We start from the raw sequence: 19,872 nt of genomic DNA, 5'->3' as shown, positions 1-19,872 counted from the left end.
TTTATTGTGTTATTTGTCAGGTTTTATTTTTGCTGTGAGCTTTCTTTCACTTTCACCCCTCCCACCCTTATTTTTACATTATCTTCGGATTCTTTCGCTCTGGCCCGCTTGCTCTCTTTCTTTTTCTGTCTCTATATATATATATATATATCACATAGCCCAAAGACAACAATTTTAATGAGTTTTGTCGCTACATTCATCAACAGACCCTGGGGAAGGTGGGCCGCGTGCAGCAGATCTACTCTGACAGTGACCTGAAGGTGGAGGTGTGCGGGACGTCGTGGACGTACAATCCCGCCGCTGTCACCAAGATCGCTCCCTCAGGCTCCGCCGTTAGCAACGCCTCCGGAGGTTTGAGCCAGTGCCGCTCGTGCGCTATGAGAGTGACACCGTGACCCTGTGTGATGCCCCCCCTTCCCTTTTTTTTTCTTTTTTTTTAATCCAGAGCGTCTCTCCCAGCTGCTGAAGAAACTATTTGAGACACAGGAGTCGGGCGACATCAACGAGGAACTGGTCAAGGCGGCAGCCAACGGAGATCTGGCCAAGGTGGAAGACATTTTGAAAAGACCCGATGTTGACGTAAGTTGCAGATATGGTTTTGGTCCAGCCTAAACGGGCTGCTGTTGGAATTGAACGTTGGCACTTTGGGAGCCATTTTTTTCCCCATCTCCAGCTGTACATGCTCATATTATATTTCTCAATAATAACCACGAGGCATTTCATTTTGCTACAGCTGGCTTGTGCATTTTAATGTGTCGGGGTTTAACTCGCAGCCTCAGGCTTTTTGATATAATTTCTCCTTGAAATACCGATTTAGTTGTGGAATTTTTTTTTTCCCTGTTCTGTGTTAACATCACTGATATGGAATAACGATTCGAAGATGAAACCCTTAATGTGCTACTGATGAAAATCCAGACACGTTTAAGCCCAAATGTGATTGTTTGTTTTAGGTGAACGGGCAGTGCGCTGGACACACTGCGATGCAAGCGGCCAGTCAGAACGGTCACGTGGATGTCCTCAAGCTCCTGCTCAAACACAGTGTTGATCTCGAGGCAGAGGTTGGCATCATTCGAGACTGTTTTTTTTTTCTTCCTCACCCTAAGCCGCACTCCATCTTGCTCAGGACAAAGATGGGGATCGGGCGGTGCACCATGCGGCCTTCGGTGACGAGGGCTCAGTCATCGAGGTGCTGCAGCGGGGCGGCGCCGACTTGAACGCCAGGAACAAGCGCAGGCAGACGCCGTTGCACATAGCTGTCAACAAGGGACACCTGCAGGTGGTCAAAACGTTGCTGGACTTTGGCTGCCACCCAAGCCTCCAGGTATCCAGCATCGGTTTTCATATTTCTCATGACGACTAAGACTATTTGCATCCCAGCGATGAAAACATCCATTTTCCATTTGTCTCCTTTAACACGACCTTTCCCCTCCAGGATTCTGAGGGCGACACCCCCCTGCACGATGCCATCAGCAAGAAGCGAGACGACATGCTGTCTGTGCTGCTGGAGGCCGGCGCCGACGTCACCATCACCAACAACAACGGCTTTAACGCCTTGCACCACGCCGCTCTGCGAGGAAACCCCAGGTAAGAGAATTGTGTCATCCCACCCACATCCTTTATTTTATTTTTTGGGGGTAAGGCGCAAATCGCACAAAGCGTGAAGCCTTGTACATTTATTGTGCTCACAAAGCAAACAGATAAATAACAGAGGTGCAAAAAGTAATTACTTTTGGGATCAGTTTTGATTTGATTCAGTATTGCTGACAAAGCTTTTAATTGGAATTGAACGCCGACTGCTCGGTGTGCGTTTCACATCGCAGCGTGTGGGATCTTACGAAGCAACTCTCATAGTGCAATCCCGCTTGTCTTCCAAGTCCTCATGTTAAAATGCCTAGCTCCACTTTTTTTATTTTTTGCTTGAGTCATTCCTCAATGGCGTATACTGTGGTTCCGTCTCCTCAACAGACTGTGAAAAGCATTTATTCTAGTTGGGTCCAAGCATTAGCAGTTGTCCTTGGCTTTGGCTAGTTCTATGTCCTGCGCTTTGGCTTTTTGTTGTGCAGTAAAGGGAACCCCCGTCGTTATCAGGTTTGTTATCCAGAATTCTTTATGGCCAATATAGGTTCCTGGTTGGAAGTTTTTGCTGCATGTATGAGTGTGTTTGCAGTCCCGCGCTGAGCAGCATTCCCCCTCTTCCCTCCTTGCCATCATTTTAATTGGCGTGAGGAACTGCAGAAAGTCTGCCTCTAGCCATCCGAATAGATTGTCAACACTCGCTTGTTCCCTCCGCGTTGGACTCATCAACTGGGCGCATAAAAAAAAAAAAATCTAAAGACACTGCGCATTAAAGTTAAAAGTATTGAGAGTATAATCCTGATTGTAAAAAAAAGCTCTTTAAAGACATTGGCTTCGTTTTTCTGTCCTAAAAAGAAAATGACTCTAATAAAAGAATACATGGATAAATCGGGACGGGCGGTGGGGGTGGTATTCCGTGTCTTATCGTTCTACGTTTATTTGCAATCTCGGTGTACTTCTTTCGCCTAGCCGGTTCCGGTAAGTGTTGTGATGCAGTGCTGATAAATCGCTCACTCTGCCTCGTGCGTTGGAAAGCAATTCAATGCACATACCTCACAGCCTTTAAAAAAAAAAAAAAAATAGTATATTTATTTAAAGAAGGTCTGAGGCTAGCAGAGGCGCACTTGAAATTGCTTGCTTGCATTAAGCGTAAACACTTTGTTGAGGTTTATGTTTGTGCAGCAGGATTCTGATTTTAGGGAGGGAGGGGGAAAGAGAGAGGGGTGGGGGCCCAGTGGAGGACTCTGGACTTGGAAATGAAAAATGCTGGAGTGCAGCCCGATTGTGTGTATGTGTTGTCCACTTGCTTTAATACACTTTCTGTACTCCGCTCACCTCACAGTCAAGAAGATATACGTCCCCTTCCGTAGTTTGCCCATTTACTTTTATTTCACGCTTCAGCTCCTCCAATATCAACGAGCCTGGCCGGCCACAAGTCCCAAAGCCTTCTAAAATCTCTCCCCCCGGGCTGAGGCTAAACTACCCGCCTGGTGTGCTTTTTCGTGGTGAAGGCGGCCATTTCAATTGAATGCTTTTTTTTTTTTTTTTTTTTTAAAAAAAGCACACTTGATGTTTTTTGAGTGGAAAAAGTGCTTGGAGATTGGTCACTGATATGAGGCGCCTTCAGATTATGGATATGAATGAGCGAGTCCTGGCATGTACAGATTGTGATGCATCCCCTCTATAGAAAATAGCTGCTTTTATATTTTATCCAGTGAAACAACAGGAACATAGGATTTATTAGCTGCTGGAACATGATCGTGTTGATCTCCTCCCCCGTCGTCGTCATCAGCGTCTTCGCAGAACAGCGACTTGCTCATACTTCACCAAATTTGCCGCACTCCCCAATTTCTTTCTTAACGAACCAATGTAAATAGGAAACAAAAAGTCATTCGTTTCAGAGTCAAACCTTTATTAACCGCACAGTCAGCATTTTCAGTCATGTCATGTTTTGACATTCATAACAGGCGAGTGTTAAATAAAAATAATAATGAGGCTTTGTTCGGTTCCACTCTGCTCCCTCCTGACACGCTGCTGCCTGTCTGCGTCTTGATGCATCGTGCTGTCATGTTTTACAGTTGCTGGTAACCATAAGGGAAATATACAGTAGTATTGTGTGTGTGTGTGTGTGTGTGTGTGTGTGTGTGTGTGTGTGTGTGTGTGTGTTTTTTTGGACAGCAGATTTCTTTCCACCGAGTGTGTTTACTGCCATCTCAGCCTGGCTCATCTCTGTGTCTTTTTCCCCTCGGGCTGCTGGAAGTCACTACCTGCTCCAAAACTGTAAACAGTTTACAGATTAATAGCCCATGACTCATAAAGGTTGAGATGAGCGGGGGGGGGGCTCCAAACAAACCCCCGCAATGGTCGCTCCGTCCCATTTGAGCACGTCACCTCCCTGTAATGTTTGCGCCCGGTAATTGTAACGCTCACTATTTTTTTTAACATATGGTAATGACTCTGGTGCGTCTATGGGAGCTAACGGCTGTCAAGTTAGTGGAGCCACGGTCGTGTCATAACAAGGTTGGCAAAGTGAAGCAGGTGTTGCGACACTACTGGTGTTTGGATTTGTCACATTCTCAATCTGATTATGAGAAGTGAATTAATTTACTCCGGCTCAATTAATCATAATTGTAATTTAACTGTCAATCTTGTTGTCTGTTTATTGTGGGACCCTGTATGTTACTTTTTTTAATGGCTAATTTTGAACAGTATGTTTTGGTCAGTTGCTAGCTTCTCTATATTTGCAGAGCCATTTAGCTTGTTTTACATTAGCGTCACACCCCTGCCAAGCCGCATTAACCGCCAGCTCCCCGCCCGGCGCGTCATCGGCCGACCGGCGACTGTCATTTCAGGAAGCGACTGAGCAAAAGCGGCGGGCAGGCTCTTCTGGCCCTTTTAAAGCTGACCACCGACCGGCGTGCTCGGAATACCAAAAAGTGGGACTGGGGCAAAAAAAAGTTTGATGCAGTGACTTTATTGTTCTTTTCAAGCGAGACATGGAACACGGCAATCGTAGGCGGTCGTTTGAAGAGCAACACCTCAGTCGAATGAATCCCTGCAGTCATCAAAGCATAGCTACAGCTGGTTGAAGGGGACCAAATCCATTCAAGAGGTGATTTGGTTCCATTTTACCAGCTTTAGCAAAGCATTGTGGGATATCTCTCTCTTCAGACCTTCAACGTGATATCCTATTGAAATGGGCACAAGCGCAACTTCAGCCCTCTCCGTCTGTGTCTTGTCCCGACACACAGATTGTAACTGCTTTCTGGGGGTGACAAAAAGGATCATAATAATCTGCAGCACTCCAGTCAAATGTCCCGCAGTCATGAAGCAATTACAAGCCGTGACAGATGGGCCCTGCCCGCCTGCCGCAAGTGTGCGCCCGCCCGGTCACTCGGACGGACACGACCGCATCCACGCACACGCCCGCACACGCGTGTACTTCTCAAGCAACCCTCTGGGTGTCGAGCCACCAAATTAATTCGGGTCGCTCGGTGACACTGATGTGTAATGCCGAATATATGCTTTGAATTACACAGCTTTACATTTGCACCGAATTTCATTCACATGCCACCGCCTACAAATAATATTTTGATTATTATTTATTTTTTTTTTTTCCCGTGGACCCCTGCCAGTTAATTATCACGCTATGGCTTAAAGTATTAACCAGCAAGCTGCATGAAAGAGCATTTTTTTGGACCCCCTTGAAATTGAGACACTGCAATTTAAGAATATTGTCTGAATTTAGATAATAAAAGCCGTAAAAGTCAATAACGTAACATTTTTGTTAGGGAAGGCAATCTAGCTTCTACCTCCTTTAATTATTATTATTATTATTTTTTTAATTCAATGTTTTACCAGGTAAGCCAATCGAGAACACTTTCTCATTTACAATGGTGACCTGGAGGCAAGGTGTGTGAAGTGTCTTGCCCAATTAGAATTTTTATTTTTGTTTATTTGTTATTTTAAATATTTAATTTCATAGTTATATATAAGGGGGAGGGGCATCATTCTATTATTCAAATAAATTTAGTTCTCCGGCATATGTTGGGCCTTCTTTCAAAGGTCATTTTTGGAGCCCAAAATACTCCATTTGTATATTGTATAATTTATATTCCCCTGGCAATTTGTTTGTGGGGGAAAATATAATTTTATCTTAATTTGTGCCGACAAAAATGATCCAGAACGTGTTCAACCTCTAAAAGGTCGTTGCCGAATGATGCGGTCATATATCGGCAGGTGCTTTTTAATCGTCGTTTTTAAGGTCCCCATCGTCCGTGTTAAACATAACAAATATTTCCCTGGCATTATTTTGTCAGCTGGAAATGTCGCCAACACGGTTGGCTGTTTATAATTATTGATGTTTGCGCCCTCTGCCAAAGCGCCAGCCGGCGTCTCAAAGCGGGCTAGCGACAGCTGAGGCGTACGCAGCGAGCCGAGATGGAGGTCAGCGTCGGGCCGGCTTGACAGCACACGCCGTTCTATTTGTAACGTTCGCACGCGCGCCGCAAAGAGTCGGGTGGCCGGGCCGCCCACCTCGGCGAAGGGCCCATAACAGGGCAAAAAAAGCTGGGTGGGGGAGGGGGCGCCAGGCGCACTGGGCATTTTGATAATGTCAGCATCTGCTGTGTGTGTCACTCAGACAGCAGGTCGTCGGGGGCGAAGGCAAAACGCTCACAAGTGTCGTGTGTTGAGATTGAATTTATCTTTACACACCGGTGTCGATTTTTTTTTTCCTGTTGTGTTATTAATTTGGATTTTGTTGTTCGTTTAAATGGTTCGTTTTCAATTGTAGCATTACTTTGAGGAAAAAACTCGCTTTTTATATTGCACTGACTTTTCAAGCCTCTGAAATTTGACCTTCTGAAAATATTGCATTTATTTTTAAAGGTTAATTAGTTGATTTACTCGTTATTGGAAAGCTTTTAAAAAACAACAACCTGCATTTACTTTTGAATTGAAAGTTTTGACATCAGTTTTTGTTAGTGATTAGCTTGCTGAACAAACTCTGCGTCCATATTGTTTAGCCCGAGTCCGTCAACAGTTCGGAAACAGCTGACAGGCCAGAGTTGATCCCGCATTGTCACTTTTTTTTTTTTTTTTCTCTCTCTCTCTCTCTTCTCCGATGCTCTAATCTGACTGCCACGCGGCCCGGCGAAAGCATTTGGCAAGCGTTGCAAACGTGAACAATGAGGGTGGACGCGAGTCAAGGGGGGGGGGGGGAGGGGGTCAGCCAGGTCGGCGGTGTGTTTGGGGGGGCCTACGGATCAGGGGAGGCCGGCCGTGGTTAAACACACAAGGACGCGGAAGCTCTACCATACAAGTGTCGCGTTTTGCTTTCTCAGCAACTATTATCGCACAATGGCGGCCTTTTGGTTCCATCGACCCCATATGGCGAAAAGACTTTCACATTACGGCGCCGCGACATTACAGCGAACCAACAGTATGGCCAGGTTTTGAGCTAGCGCAAGAAACATTATGGCTATATTTGAAGAGTATTGGCGGTAATTGCCCAATGAACTGTCGTCATATCTCGGATGAGAGATTTTTATTGGCCAAGTCAGCCAGTTTGCTGAAGCTGCGAGCTCCCCTACAGCGCTGAGTGCTGCAGTGAGACTGCCCAGAGACAGTATAGCTAATGCATGAGCCTTACATCCCACATTCTCTCTCTCTCTCTCTCTCTCCTCTCTGAACGCTGCTCTCACACAATTATCACAGGCACATTATTAAGACGGAACACATTTTCTTCCTCGAGTGAAGATTGGCACCTCACCCAGAATACATACTTCTTTACATTCCATAGCGGTCATATGTTCATATGGGTACATAAAGAAGTATGTGCACCGAGGAGGTCGTGTTGAGATATGAAATTCTCACTCTCTCTTTCTCTCTCACCTTTCGGGCCAAGCCGGAGAAGTTACGAGCGGAACGCTTTCCTTCGCCGCTTTCCCTCCCAAGTATGGTAGTCTGCACCGTAAGGTGACTTTGAGTGTAAATTCACTTCAACGCTCGAGGCTTTCCTCTGGTTGCCATGTAAGGCTGAACGGGATGCCCCCTCCTTCTAATTCTCGCCGTCCAGACGGCGCTCGACCGTCCCAGTGACCCCCCTCGCTGTCCTCCGGGCGAGTACCTCCCTTTTGTATGCTGATGGGGGGGAAAAAAACGGGGAGGAAAAAAGTCCTCTTGATGACTTGGTCGAATCCTCCTGTGGTGCTGGAAGGTTCCTTGGTGTGGACCTTGTCTTATATGACGGCCTGTGTCCACGGTGCTGGGTTTCAGTGACCATAGTTAACATTTTCACTTCTGCCCTCCCACTTTTCCGGGCACCCCCGCTTCTCTTGTGTCAGCGACGCCCCCAGTGGCTTGCCGCGTTTGCTGATGTTTGAAAACAAGGGTGATCCAAGTGGAACAGGAAGCTATTGTGAGACGGATTTGGGCTTTGGGCGCACCGGGGCAGGCCATAGGTCACATGAAGGCGCTAATGCTCACTCAGCACTTGCGGCCCCCTCCCTCCTTTTCATTGACAGGTGTACGGCCCTCCTCTCGTCCACCTGTCTAGATTGCACGGACCATTCTTGTTGATTTCCATGCGGAAATTTCACTTAGAGGCCATGACTGGATACTTTTTTTTTCCCCCGCTGCTGTTATTGTGTGAACAGTTGAGGGTTGAAACCGAGCAATAGAATCGAAAGCCGGGATCACGCTTATACATTTAACATGTTAAACCCTCGTTACGGAAACTCAGTCATAAGACGACGTCGGCGCCAGCCGCTATAGGGTGATGACGTGCATATTATAATTATTGTCGCTTTCAGTACAACAGGGCGGGAGAGGTGAGGTGTTAAAACTTTCCACCACACTCCCGGCCGGCATTGTGCAAGTCCCTCGCGCAAAGGCGTCGTCCCAGCGCCAATGCCGGTTGGAGGTCTTTTTATAAAAGCAGTTTTAAAGGGGCTTGCAGCTGTTGGTCTGAGAAAGAGCTCTGGTGGCGCAGATCAATAACCATTCTCACCACAGTAAGAAATGTTCAGTAGGCCGCTAATGAATATTTGCCCCTGACCAACACATTCCACAAGTTGACACTAATCTCGCCGGCAGGCTTGAACGCTCAGGCGGGCAAAAATGAAACTATTGTTCCACCTCCCAGCCCTCCCTCGCTAAACAAACAGTAGGAAGTGGTGCAACGTTGTTAGCGGGCGGACTAACAATGAGGCAGAGGTGACCAAGGCACGTGCACCAGTCCTGAAGGTGTGACGTGTCCTCGGACGGAGGTTGCGGGGAGCGCTGAAGCGACTAACCTCCAGTGTCTGTTCCGCTTTGGGCCGTTGCACTGCAGCACTGTGCCTTGCCCTGCCCCGTCCGTCCATCCGTCCGTCCGCTTAGATGGCGACTAAACGGGCTTAGCGGTCGTTAGCGATGAGGCGGGTTCAGCCGGTGACACGCATCCATCCCGTCACATCTGTGTTAATACACTTCGCACAGCTGTGTGCGCCGTCAATCCTCTCTTACGTTCATAACCCCTGAGCTGCGTGCTCATCATTATTCCGACGCCTCATCATGCCATGTTTCGTCCTCCGACTTACCGTGACCTCCCCCGCCTCTCGCTTTAATTAAAAAAGTGGGGGTGTAAAAAAAAAAAAAAATGTTCTTTGAGGGGAAAAAAAAAAAAAAAAAAAGTCTCGGTAATTCACGTATCCACGGGTGATGCCCCAGACGAATCGAAGCAGGTGCGAGTTAACAAGTCCGTCGTTAAGATAGGCAAGAACGATACTTAATGAGCCAGAAGAGCTGTGCTGCGGTGGCGGCAGCAGCAGCATGTCCGGTCAGTGCCAGAAACAGACAGAGCAGAGGGGCGGGAGGGGGAGGGAGGGAGGGAGGGAGGAGGGCTGCGAGCAAGACTGGAGAGGGAGGGAGGGAGGGAGGGAGTGAAGGAGAAAGATGAGAGCGATATTGTGGACAGTGCAGAAAAGGGCTTAAATCCATGTGGACCGGAGCAACTCGCCGCTCCAGCGCATCCTGCATCCTCTCTGCACTGCTCTTCTACGGAAGAAGGAAAGCCTGCGTTGGTTAAGTTGCTGCAGACCGGCATACGCCACCCCACCCCACCCCACCCCCGCCACTCCAGCATGCACCTTCCTTGTGACGCCTTGGAACCCATCAGGGTTAAACTCCTTCCAAATATGACCTGTCAGATCAGGTTTTCATCCCACGAGCGAAAAGAGCCGTAATGACCTCGAGAGCGCTCCAGCTGCTGCAGCCACGTGCGTGCGTGTGTGCGCGTGTTTGACTTGCTGAATCAGCTTCTACGATTGTGGGGGGGGGAGTGCCGTAGTCGCTGAAAGGGAGGAGGGGGAGTTCGGTGGCGGACACCCCACACACATACGCCCATAAAAAGTGGTACACCTTTTTCTGAGACTCACTGAGGGGGGTGGTTTGAGGGGGAAAAAAAAAATCTGCCGCACTCTCCTCTCCATCACGTGCACGCACGGTTAAAACAGAGAAGTGGGGAGGATGCCCTCGACGATTGAACGGACTTAAAAGTGTACAGAACGCCCTCCCACTCTACCTTTTTCATATTCTACACGCACACTCGGCACTACAGCTTTATCCGCTACGTAAAATGCACTTTTGTCAACTGGAGCCAGGGAGCTGAAGAGAGAGCGAAAGATGAATATTTGACAAGAGTGTTATTTTAAAAAGATGTGCAAATATAGGAAGTTAAAAAGAGAGCATGACAACAAATAAACGTTTGCCGGAGAGGCTCCGAACGCAAAGTTTGTCAAAGCGGAAACGGCGGCCATGTCTCGCACAGTGGCGGCTAATAAGGGCCAAGAGGCCAACATGGCAGAGTAGCTTGAGCGTTTAGCATGTTGTGTGAAGCCAAGCGTCGGACGCACGGCTCCAGGCCGCTCCTGTGTCTTGTCACGCCGCCCTCCCTGACCATATTTAGTCACGCCGTGCAAAAAATAGTTCCCCATCCCTCCCTTTACACATCCATCCCTCCCTCCCTCCCTCCCCCTCTCCTGCAACTGTTGGCCGGCGACTCCGGGAAGCGTCGCTCCGGCTGCCTGCCTATCGATTCCAATGGCCCGGAAGCGGAGAGGAGCGTCGGAGCGCTTAGGTCTCTGCTACCATTTGCCGCTCTATTTTTAGCGGCCGCCAAATAAAGTGCTCTCTGGTGCTTCCACTTGTGCGATCCTGAATTTTTACCCCCTCCCCTGTTTTACATCCTTCACCACCACCTCCGCTGATATGAGCGAGCGCCCCCTCACTCCCTCTGTCCTCTTGACCCCCCGCCCCTCCCCGCCACCATTCTCCTTTTAAAATAGTCCAGGACACTCTTCTTCTTATGGTTGTCGGACGCTCACCTCTATATTTAGAATAAAGGCGTGTTGGCGTAACGGATCAGAGAGCGAGGTAGCATCTATTTTGTCGGCTAATTTTCGACAATACTTAAAGCTATGAAGCTTAGCTTAGCTGCGGCGCCTAAGGTATATTAATATGCTATTGTGTCAAAACAATAATTTAGGCTCACCTCGTAATTGACACGGGAAGTCATTCCTAAAGTTTTTTTTCTACTTGCCCAGTTCAATCTGTTTTACGTCATCTCTATATAATCAATTTGCTCTGTCGGTGGATGTCGGCGCTGAGCAGTTAATCGATCGATTGGGATAAGACGGGGGGTCATCTAATGGATGGGCTTTGTTTGGCAGAATAAAGGTCCAGGCTAGCTTGTTCTTCTCCCGTCGTCTTGAAATGGAAAACAAATAGCAATAATGTTTTCTCGGAGCAACGTTTAATTAGCTGATTCATTCTCTCCCGGCAACAAAGCATCGCGGATGGATGTAATTAGTATTTTAAATTAGGTGAGAGCACAACACATTGTTTAAAAAGGCGTTCGCTCTTTAATACAGTTGTTAATTAAATTGGAGTCATTCCCAAGATTTTAGATGCCTGCTTTGTGAAATACTGACACCCCCCCCCCCCCCCCCCCCCTTATCATTCAACTTTAATTGCCATTCTTTGGTGCAGTCTCCTTGCAACTCTAAGTCTTTCTGTCGCTTTGACCCCGCCCACCTGTCAACATCATACGAGAGTGCTTGGAGAGAGTCTAGTTTGTGCATCTTCATCCGTCCTCCCTCCATCAGCCTTTCTCTTCTCACCAGCTCACTCACTCACGCCCCTCCTCCCTCGTCTGTCGCCCGTCCCTCTTCATCCTTTTCTGCCGTGCATCATTTGAAGAGGCAAGGCTGCTGAGCGCCGGGGAGGGATAAAAGTGATTTATGAATGGGCCACCCTTTACCTGGGAAAGACAGTGGTAGAGGAGCGTTCGCTCTCTCTCTGATCCAGCATTCCATTGTACCACCCCCCCACCCACCCCCACCCCGCAGCCACACTGCAGGAGAAGCTCCTCTGCTTCCGTCTGATCTTTTTATCGTGCTTTACGACCGCCACGTCGCCGTTAAGCGACCGGCCGAGCGCACGGATGCCTTCGGCTGCTGATGTTTGCAGTGCTGTAGCGTGTCTGTTCATTCAAATGCAGTTAGCCATTGTGTGGCTTTTTATGTTTTCTTGAATTAATGCAGTAGAGATCTCAGATTTAACCTATATTTAGCTTAAGAAAACTACAAAAATGGTGGGGGGAAAAAAAACACTGGCCATGAATTACTCGCGTTGCTACGTTGTTGTCGCTAATGTGGGTGGAGCGAGTGCTACGTTACAAAAAGGTAGTCAAGGACGTAGGCGCCATTGGGAAAGCCAGAAACGCACAGAAATGTGCCGCCGTTGCGCTTTGGTATTTATTTATTTGCGCCATTTAAAGGGCCTCCTCGGCCAATGCGGGCAATAAATACTGACGAGCAAAGTGATAACGCTGTCAGACATCTTTAATACTTCTTAGCCCAGTTAAAAAACAAATGCACTTCATATATTCATTTTATGCACTGAAATAAGGAACGGGATTTATCGGCGCATATGCTCTGCCTTTTCAGCATGTGCTCCATCAGGAGGTGATGAACAGCCGCAAAATTGCAGCATGTCTATTATGTGCTTAACATGACAGGCGAGTATGAATGGTTCAGTTTGTGAACCCGCAAGTGGATTATTTTGATGCCCATGTGCATTTTGCGTGACAAAATCACATATGGTCAACACCTGGTGATATTTGTCAACTTTTGTCATCCAGGTGGACTAGTCGTAATGTACACGGAAGGACACGTACGCTTTGACGTTGCTCTCCCAAACAAAAGCGAAGCTGATGAATAATGCAGGTAACGCGTATGGACGCCAAAGTCGGAGCCAAATGCAGTTTGGCAGGTCAGACAGGCTGAGAATATTTGCATGCTTTGTCCTAGTCCGACAGGTATTAATGTCGAATTTGCTGGGGAAAAACTTTGATGGCGCTCTCGTGCGTAGTTGTGGAATGCAATGTTTCAAGTTCTTTGGCGGCTTATCTACACAATGCTTTCGTTTCCCTGGCGCACTTAACAAGTTAGCCGCTAGACATTTTGAGCGTGAGGCCTCAGTGTTTTTTTTTTTTTTTTTTTTTGTGTGTTGCCCTTTGTGACCTACCAAGCTGCATATACCGACGTTTCCGTGTTCTCATGGCGTACGGAGAAAAAAAAAAAAAAAAATCTGATTCATCTGGTCAAAGTATAGCAACCGTAAAGAAACGTGGGCACCAAACGCTCAGGACGTAATTACGTGCTGGCAGAATGCTGACGACCGCTAGACCGGCTGGACAAAATAGGGATTAGTGTTGAAATTTTCCATAAGTCGTCCCCAGGCTAAGGAAGTGCGGCTTTGAGCAAAAGCATGTTTTCACCTCTTAATTATTAAGGGACGAGAATACGTTTGCTTGAGAAACCCCGTCGTCACGTTCACACCCTCCAAGGCCGTCGCATCCGACTCTTGGGTTTCATTCCCGCGCAGTAATGAGCTCAGGTTTCTAAGCGGAACCAGAAAGGCGGCACACGTACCGATAGCGAGATACCCCCCCTCCCCCCTCCATCTGAGTGGCAGCGGACATAACAGAGTGTGCATATTGACCAGAGAGGTACGGTTTCATGAATGCAAATTGTTTATCGCAGCACAAGAGGGGACTTGAAAGCGCCGGGGCGCTTTGTTGAAATAGAATCTGCGGAGTGTAAAGTGCGCTAAGACAGTAGCAGGAGAAAGTAATTGGGCCATCCTGAACCGACGGGATATTAACATGCCATCGGGCCTCTCCGACTCGCCGCCCCCGCCTTCATAAATGAATCAGGACGTCCCTATGCAGCAGGTGATTTAAGGCTAATTAAAGCTTAGCCTTTGCGTACCCTCGCCTACTTGTACCGGAGATGGCGGGCCATTTTATTCGGCCGCTCGCAAACAACCTTCAAGGGACGGACAGCGGACTGATAAGCCAGACGTCACAGAACGCTGGCTTGATGCAAATAATCCCGATTAAAAGCGCACCGACACGGGAGCCTCAGGTGGAGGCGGGCGGGCGGCAGGGGAAGGTCACATTGTAGGGGGAGATGATTCCGATGAAAAGTCTTTTACAGAGCACAGCCCGGCAACAATCAAGTCAAGCGCTACACCTAATTGACTGCATGGGACGGACGGATGGACGGGGGTCACAACCGGGTCATATTGGCTGGCGCGTGTGGCGTCGCTTTTGAAAATGGATTCGCCAAACATTTTGGAAACTTAAGGGCCGTTTGTTTGACTATACAGTTTTTGAGTTTGTCTCGGATCTTGTTTCTTTACTACCGGCAAGGTCAAGTCTAACCTCGGCGTGACGTTTTTTTTCCGTTTGATTAAGGTTTTGATAGAGCTGATCCTCTGTCAACGCAAGATTGCATTTATTTAAATGTAATTATACACTTTATCACCTTTTGCCTCACCAAAGCAGGTGGCGGCGCTCGGCGAATCATTTTCTGAACGGGCGAGGACGTCGTTAATGACTGCGAGTATGCCAAACACGTCTGGTACATCAGAGCGGCCATATGTTTTCACGCCGCCGTTAATTCACGCCGTGACTGTGCCTGTCCTGCCCAACTTGTCACTCTTCACTTACCCTTCCAGTAGCGAGCGACCCGGCCGCTGATGGGCCGTCAACTCGGCCCGGGGCGGCGGAGGGAACCCCGGCAAACAAAAGCGCCTGATTTGTTTGACATGCTGTGACAAACAGCGGCGTCCCGCTCAATGACAAATTGCAGAGCGGAGACAATGCTCCTCAGTGGCCCTCTCCTGAGGGACTTGTGGCCAGGGTGACCCACTTTTCCAGCCTCTTCCATTTTGCCTTTTCTCTCACCCTCTCAAAACAAACACAACAGACCCTTCCCCGCTTTGTGTGTGTTAGGCCACCTAATGGCCCCTTGATCTTAATTCTGCTATGAAGACATTTTGGGTAAGTACGCTTCTCACTAAGTCTCTGCTAACGGCACCGGTAAATTTGGCCAATATCCTGAATTTACAGCGCCACGTCTTTGCAGGCCCAGCCGACTCAAGAAACGCGACGACGTACAGCGCGAGCGCTAACGTCGACTTTCATGTCACAGCTTGGGGCGAGACTCCGACGTGACAAGGTCTTTTCTTGCATCATTTGCTTGTCTAAGATTAAATTAGTCCAAAGTGTCCCCCCTCACCCCTCACCCAACGAGAGGTTAAACCTACAGTAGATGAGCAAATAGTTCTGCGTAACAAAGACAATGCGTCGTGAATACGTGACGAGGCGGGAGGGGCGCGGTTGCGTTTAAGCGCCGTGTAGAGCTCTGCATTAAGTAGTTGGAGATGGCTGCAAGCAATGCAGGTGCAATACGAGAGAGAGAGCGAGAGGGAGGGAGAGAGCCAGAGCTATGCTGCACTGTTCATCACTGCAGCAGTACAGCAGCTCCATGTCCGCCTGTACGGGGGATGCAGCCGGCCGGCCGGCCCCCCGTGCTGATGAGGCAAAAGCCAGCCGTTCTGATTACCTCGACAAACATGTCATCCTTGGATTTCTTTGCCCCTGGGGTGTGCCGCCCCCTCGTGCCTGCGTATCCTCCACATAAGGGGGTTGCTGGGCCATATTGAAGCGTTAGAAAATGAAAGAAGAGATGTCAGTTCAAAGATCCACCCCGCGTAATTCTTGGCTACTCATCAAGGTCGCAAGTGTTCTTGGCCGCTTTAATGCTTCTCCAAGGTACAGCGTGTCCCTCAGCACAAATCACTTCAGTCAGATCAGACCACTTTCTTACTTCTCTGTTATTTTTTCCAGTTTTATCTGTTCTTTGAGAAAAATACGCAGCCCTCCAAATTACGATCCATGGACTTTAGTGTTCATTCATTTAGACATTCCCAAGCGTGCTTATATCCAGATACATTGTCAGTCTAACTATTTGATTTATTTATTTTTCTTTAACAGTGTGACATTGACGCGTCCTCTGACTCTTCCTTTATTTTTCTGGGTTTTGCAGTGTGCTGGCAAGCAGCCTCTAAATGACCTTGGGTCGAGCAGAAACAACCGACTCGCATTTATGCCACATTTAGGCGCTCCGGTTAAACAACAATATTGTTTTTTGCCTTCTCAAGAATATGAGGGACACAAATGGCTTTCCCTTATTTTGTCTTTCAAAATATACTTTTCCCCCGTTCATTTCATTTAAGACTAAAGCCGATTTTCATTATTGATTTTGATAATAATCCGACCGAGGCAATAAAGCCACCGTCGACAACCTTGATTACAAGTGATAGTAAAAGTCCATTTTTTTTTCGCTGAACCGGGATCAAAATGGAGTTATTAAATAGTGACTTACAGTGATTTGGGTGTAAAACATCATTGCGAGCTGTCGTTTTGCAACTGAGAGGAATATAAGGAAGTCATAAATACGCAAAGCAGGAACACGGATCCACTAAAACATTTTCAAACATTAAACATACGTATACAGCATCCCGTGACTGCTATGAAAACATTGATTTATGTTTCCTCCGCTTAATCTGTCATTTTGCGGCGCATTGTTATAAAATGCTTTGCCTGGAAAACCATTTTTTTTATGACGGAAATGTGAGTCGTGGTCAGATGAGCATGATGAATGACCGTGCGAGTTGTAAATAATCGTGCTTTTAGGAGAGCCACTCGTCCTTTAAGTTGATTAAAAGCGGCATGTATGAAAATGAGATGTGCTGTAAATGGATCACGTGGCGGGCTCGGTATCAGACGCTCTCAACTTTGTTTGCTTACCATAAGCGCCTCATCCAATCCCTGCCGTGCTGGATTAATTTTGACATTTCAGATCACTAATTTAGACCCTTTGCCCAATTGATTTTATCGCCTTCTGCTCATGGCTGTTTTTTTTTTTTTTTCCCCTCCGCAGTGCGATGCGCGTGTTGCTATCCAAACTTCCCAGGCCGTGGATCGTGGACGAGAAGAAGGACGACGGCTACACGGCGCTGCACCTGGCGGCCCTCAACAACCACGTGGAAGTGGCCGAGCTCTTAGTTCATCAGGTAACGACAAGCGCCAATGCGCTAGGCCCCTCCAAGCTACTGCATTTTTTTTTTTAATCAAATGCATATGCTTTGCGGAGCCTCCAGGGTTGTTCTTTAAGGCCGTGTACTCTCCTTCTCATGCAATCATGGCTTTACGTTCTCCCCCCGTTGTCTGAATTCCCCCGAGACTTTGAGGAGTTTGCCGCAAAAGTCACCTGACTAAGCAGCAACTGGGTTATTTAGGATAAGGTGCGCGGCAGAAATACAGCTGCAATGTTCCCCCACATGCTCTTGGAAAACCTCAGCCCCCCCTCCCCATAATTCTCTGCAACGCTTCAGCCTTCTGTTTAGCGCTCATGCGGGGCGCACTGCAGATTCCCCCCGCCACCCTCCTAGCCAACCAGCCAGCCACTCTTATTTCTTACAGAATTAATTAGCAAACTGATCACAATCATTAGCTTCCCTGCACATCTTCTCAGCTGAGGAGTTTGCAATTTGCAAAGTAATAATCACGCGTTTTTTTTTTTTTTTTTTATAAAGGCACCCAACTTGCCCTTGTCTTGACAGACAAGGTTAAACAAACAGAAGGTTCTGTTATGCTACATGGAGCCTGAGTGTTTGGACCATTTTTCATCATCCAGACAATTAATTTTTTGCATCTCATCGCACAACCGCCACACGTGTAAGAGAAAAAAATGCCTCAATAATCAAATGGAAAAACTCAGCCATCGAGTGTGACATCACACAAAAGACTTCAGAGGTCTGCCCGACCGAGAATATTGATCACAATAGAACCTGAAATTGAACTGGAGTCGAGCTTCTCCGTACTACTCCATTTGAGACTTGTCCTTATTTGGTTTGTTGGGGAGCTGGAATAGAGCCCGGCCTGAGCGACCCTCGGGCTCGGGAGATGACTGAAACAATGTTATACGTTGAATAATTTGCGTCTCAGGGCAACGCCAGCTTGGACATCCAGAACGTCAACCAGCAAACAGCCTTACACTTGGCCGTCGAGCGACAGCACACCCAGATTGTTAGGGTAAGACTTTCTCTTTCTCATTATGTGTTGTCATCTCAAAGTCACACTCCAGTATTGCTGGCTCAGGACAAAGCTGTCGTCTTGCATTGAGTTTACAACGCTGCCATCTTGTGGATGCGATTAAAAAGATGGCGCCCGCAGCGACACGTAAACCCGCTTCATGGCATTCACGATGCAATGTTAAAAAAAAAAAAAAATAGATGGAAAGAGTTTATCTTTTGTTCCTCGTACGGCAGCTGCTGGTGCGAGCCGAGGCCAAGCTGGACGTGCAGGACAAGGACGGGGACACGCCGCTCCACGAAGCACTGCGACATCACACGCTGTCCCAGTTGCGGCAACTCCAGGATATGCAGGACGTCAGCAAAGTGGAGCCCTGGGAGCCCTCCAAGAACACGGTACGCACTCACATTTTCTCATGACAGGAAATGGAAACGAGGAGATGCTCTGAGAGTCACTCCTTCCACCCGACTTAGCCCATCACTCAAGACTGGAGACACTTGTAGGGAGGCAGCCAAGCGGCTCGCTCGTACAGTAGCTTGAACAAGTTTATCCCTGAGTGAGCTATTGCCGTATTGTTTGTCCTTTCACGAATGGCTCGAAGCCCCACCACGCTGACTGAGGAGGGGGGTGTGTGGAGATAATGATAAAACACACCTTTGATTGGATAATTGCGTGCGATCTGACCCGGATCTTCCGCTTCCGTCTCGTTTGTTTTGCCCTCTGCAGTTAATCATGGGCTTAGGCACCCAAGGGGCGGAGAAGAAGAGCGCGGCGTCCATCGCCTGCTTCCTGGCCGCCAACGGCGCCGACCTGACGGTGCGTAACAAGAAGGGCCAGTCGCCTCTGGACCTGTGTCCCGACCCCAGCCTCTGCAAGGCGCTGGCCAAATGTCATAAAGAGAAAAGCAGGTAAACGCGCCGAGCGAGTCCAAGTGTGTTGTCGTGGCCGCCGTTGACCCCCGCGTGCGTTCGCAATGTGATAGCGGCCAGGTGGGCACGCGCAGCCCGTCTCTGAACAGCAACATGGAGTCCTTGGAGGAGTGCATGGTGTGCTCGGACATGAAGAGAGACACTCTCTTCGGGCCTTGCGGACACATTGCCACGTGCTCCCTCTGCTCACCCCGTGTCAAGAAGTGTCTCATCTGCAAAGATCAGGTCCAGTCACGCTCCAAGGTGATGTGCTCATAAACATGACAATTTAATTCATCCTTTCATACAATTTTAAATTCATTTTCATTGGATTATTCTGTCGATTTATTGATTGGCTCGCAGATTGAGGAGTGCGTGGTGTGCTCGGACAAAAAGGCGGCTGTCTTGTTCCAGCCCTGCGGCCACATGTGCGCTTGTGAGAGTAAGTCAACACGTCGGACGGCGGGTCCGAATGAGATGTGACCACCTCTCTTTTTTTTTTTTTTTTGCCCGTCCAGACTGTGCCAGCCTCATGAAGAAGTGCGTACAGTGTCGCGCTGTGGTGGAGCGCCGCACCCCCTTTGTGCTTTGTTGTGGGGGGAAAGGTATGGAGGATGATGATGATGATGATGCCGCAGATGATGATGTGGATGATGATGATGATGATGACATTAGTGAGTGAATCTTCCACACGTTCCCTTTTAATTGCTTCGCTTTCTTTCTTGACTTCTGCTACTGCCTCATTTTCAGCATGTCCTCTCTCTCTCCCTTTCTCGCTTTCCATGAATTTTAAACACTCAATGTTTATGATTTGCCCAATCTATTCATTTATTATTCGTGAATGTTGAGTTTCATGTCAATGTTTTTGATCAGATTGGCTTCACACTGCCATCACAA

General features: G+C 48.0%; 1 protein-coding gene and 1 long non-coding RNA gene across 8 annotated transcripts in view; one reads left to right on the top strand and one right to left on the bottom strand.

Moving 5' to 3' along the window:
* The window catches only part of mib1 (MIB E3 ubiquitin protein ligase 1), a 28,471-nt gene that overhangs the window by 5,912 nt on the left and 2,687 nt on the right, over positions 1-19,872 (top strand). For 4 of the 7 annotated variants that reach the window (XM_049747690.1, XM_049747691.2, XM_049747689.2 and 1 more), the window contains 12 exons: positions 207-351; positions 446-579; positions 951-1,058; positions 1,124-1,321; positions 1,433-1,584; positions 16,914-17,046; positions 17,981-18,067; positions 18,304-18,462; positions 18,794-18,975; positions 19,050-19,239; positions 19,339-19,417; positions 19,494-19,649. In XM_049747690.1, the coding sequence (XP_049603647.1) occupies positions 207-351; positions 446-579; positions 951-1,058; positions 1,124-1,321; positions 1,433-1,584; positions 16,914-17,046; positions 17,981-18,067; positions 18,304-18,462; positions 18,794-18,975; positions 19,050-19,239; positions 19,339-19,417; positions 19,494-19,649 (1,723 nt within the window). The remainder of the gene's footprint in view (positions 1-206; positions 352-445; positions 580-950; positions 1,059-1,123; positions 1,322-1,432; positions 1,585-16,913; positions 17,047-17,980; positions 18,068-18,303; positions 18,463-18,793; positions 18,976-19,049; positions 19,240-19,338; positions 19,418-19,493; positions 19,650-19,872) is intronic. The other 3 variants (XM_049747694.2, XM_049747693.2, XM_049747692.2) reach the window with 1 other exon arrangement.
* On the bottom strand, positions 3,471-9,207 carry LOC125985288 (uncharacterized). Its single transcript, XR_007487277.2, has 2 exons — positions 7,471-9,207; positions 3,471-4,840 (listed from the first exon to the last, which is right to left on the bottom strand). It is a non-coding gene; the product is annotated as an uncharacterized lncRNA (long non-coding RNA).

The sequence above is a fragment of the Syngnathus scovelli genome, chromosome 17 (assembly GCF_024217435.2).
Source record: "Syngnathus scovelli strain Florida chromosome 17, RoL_Ssco_1.2, whole genome shotgun sequence".
In the NCBI taxonomy this organism is placed as follows: Eukaryota; Metazoa; Chordata; class Actinopteri; order Syngnathiformes; family Syngnathidae; genus Syngnathus; species Syngnathus scovelli.
The sequence above is the reverse complement of the archived record's forward strand: the minus strand, read 5'-3'. Positions and strand labels throughout refer to the sequence as shown.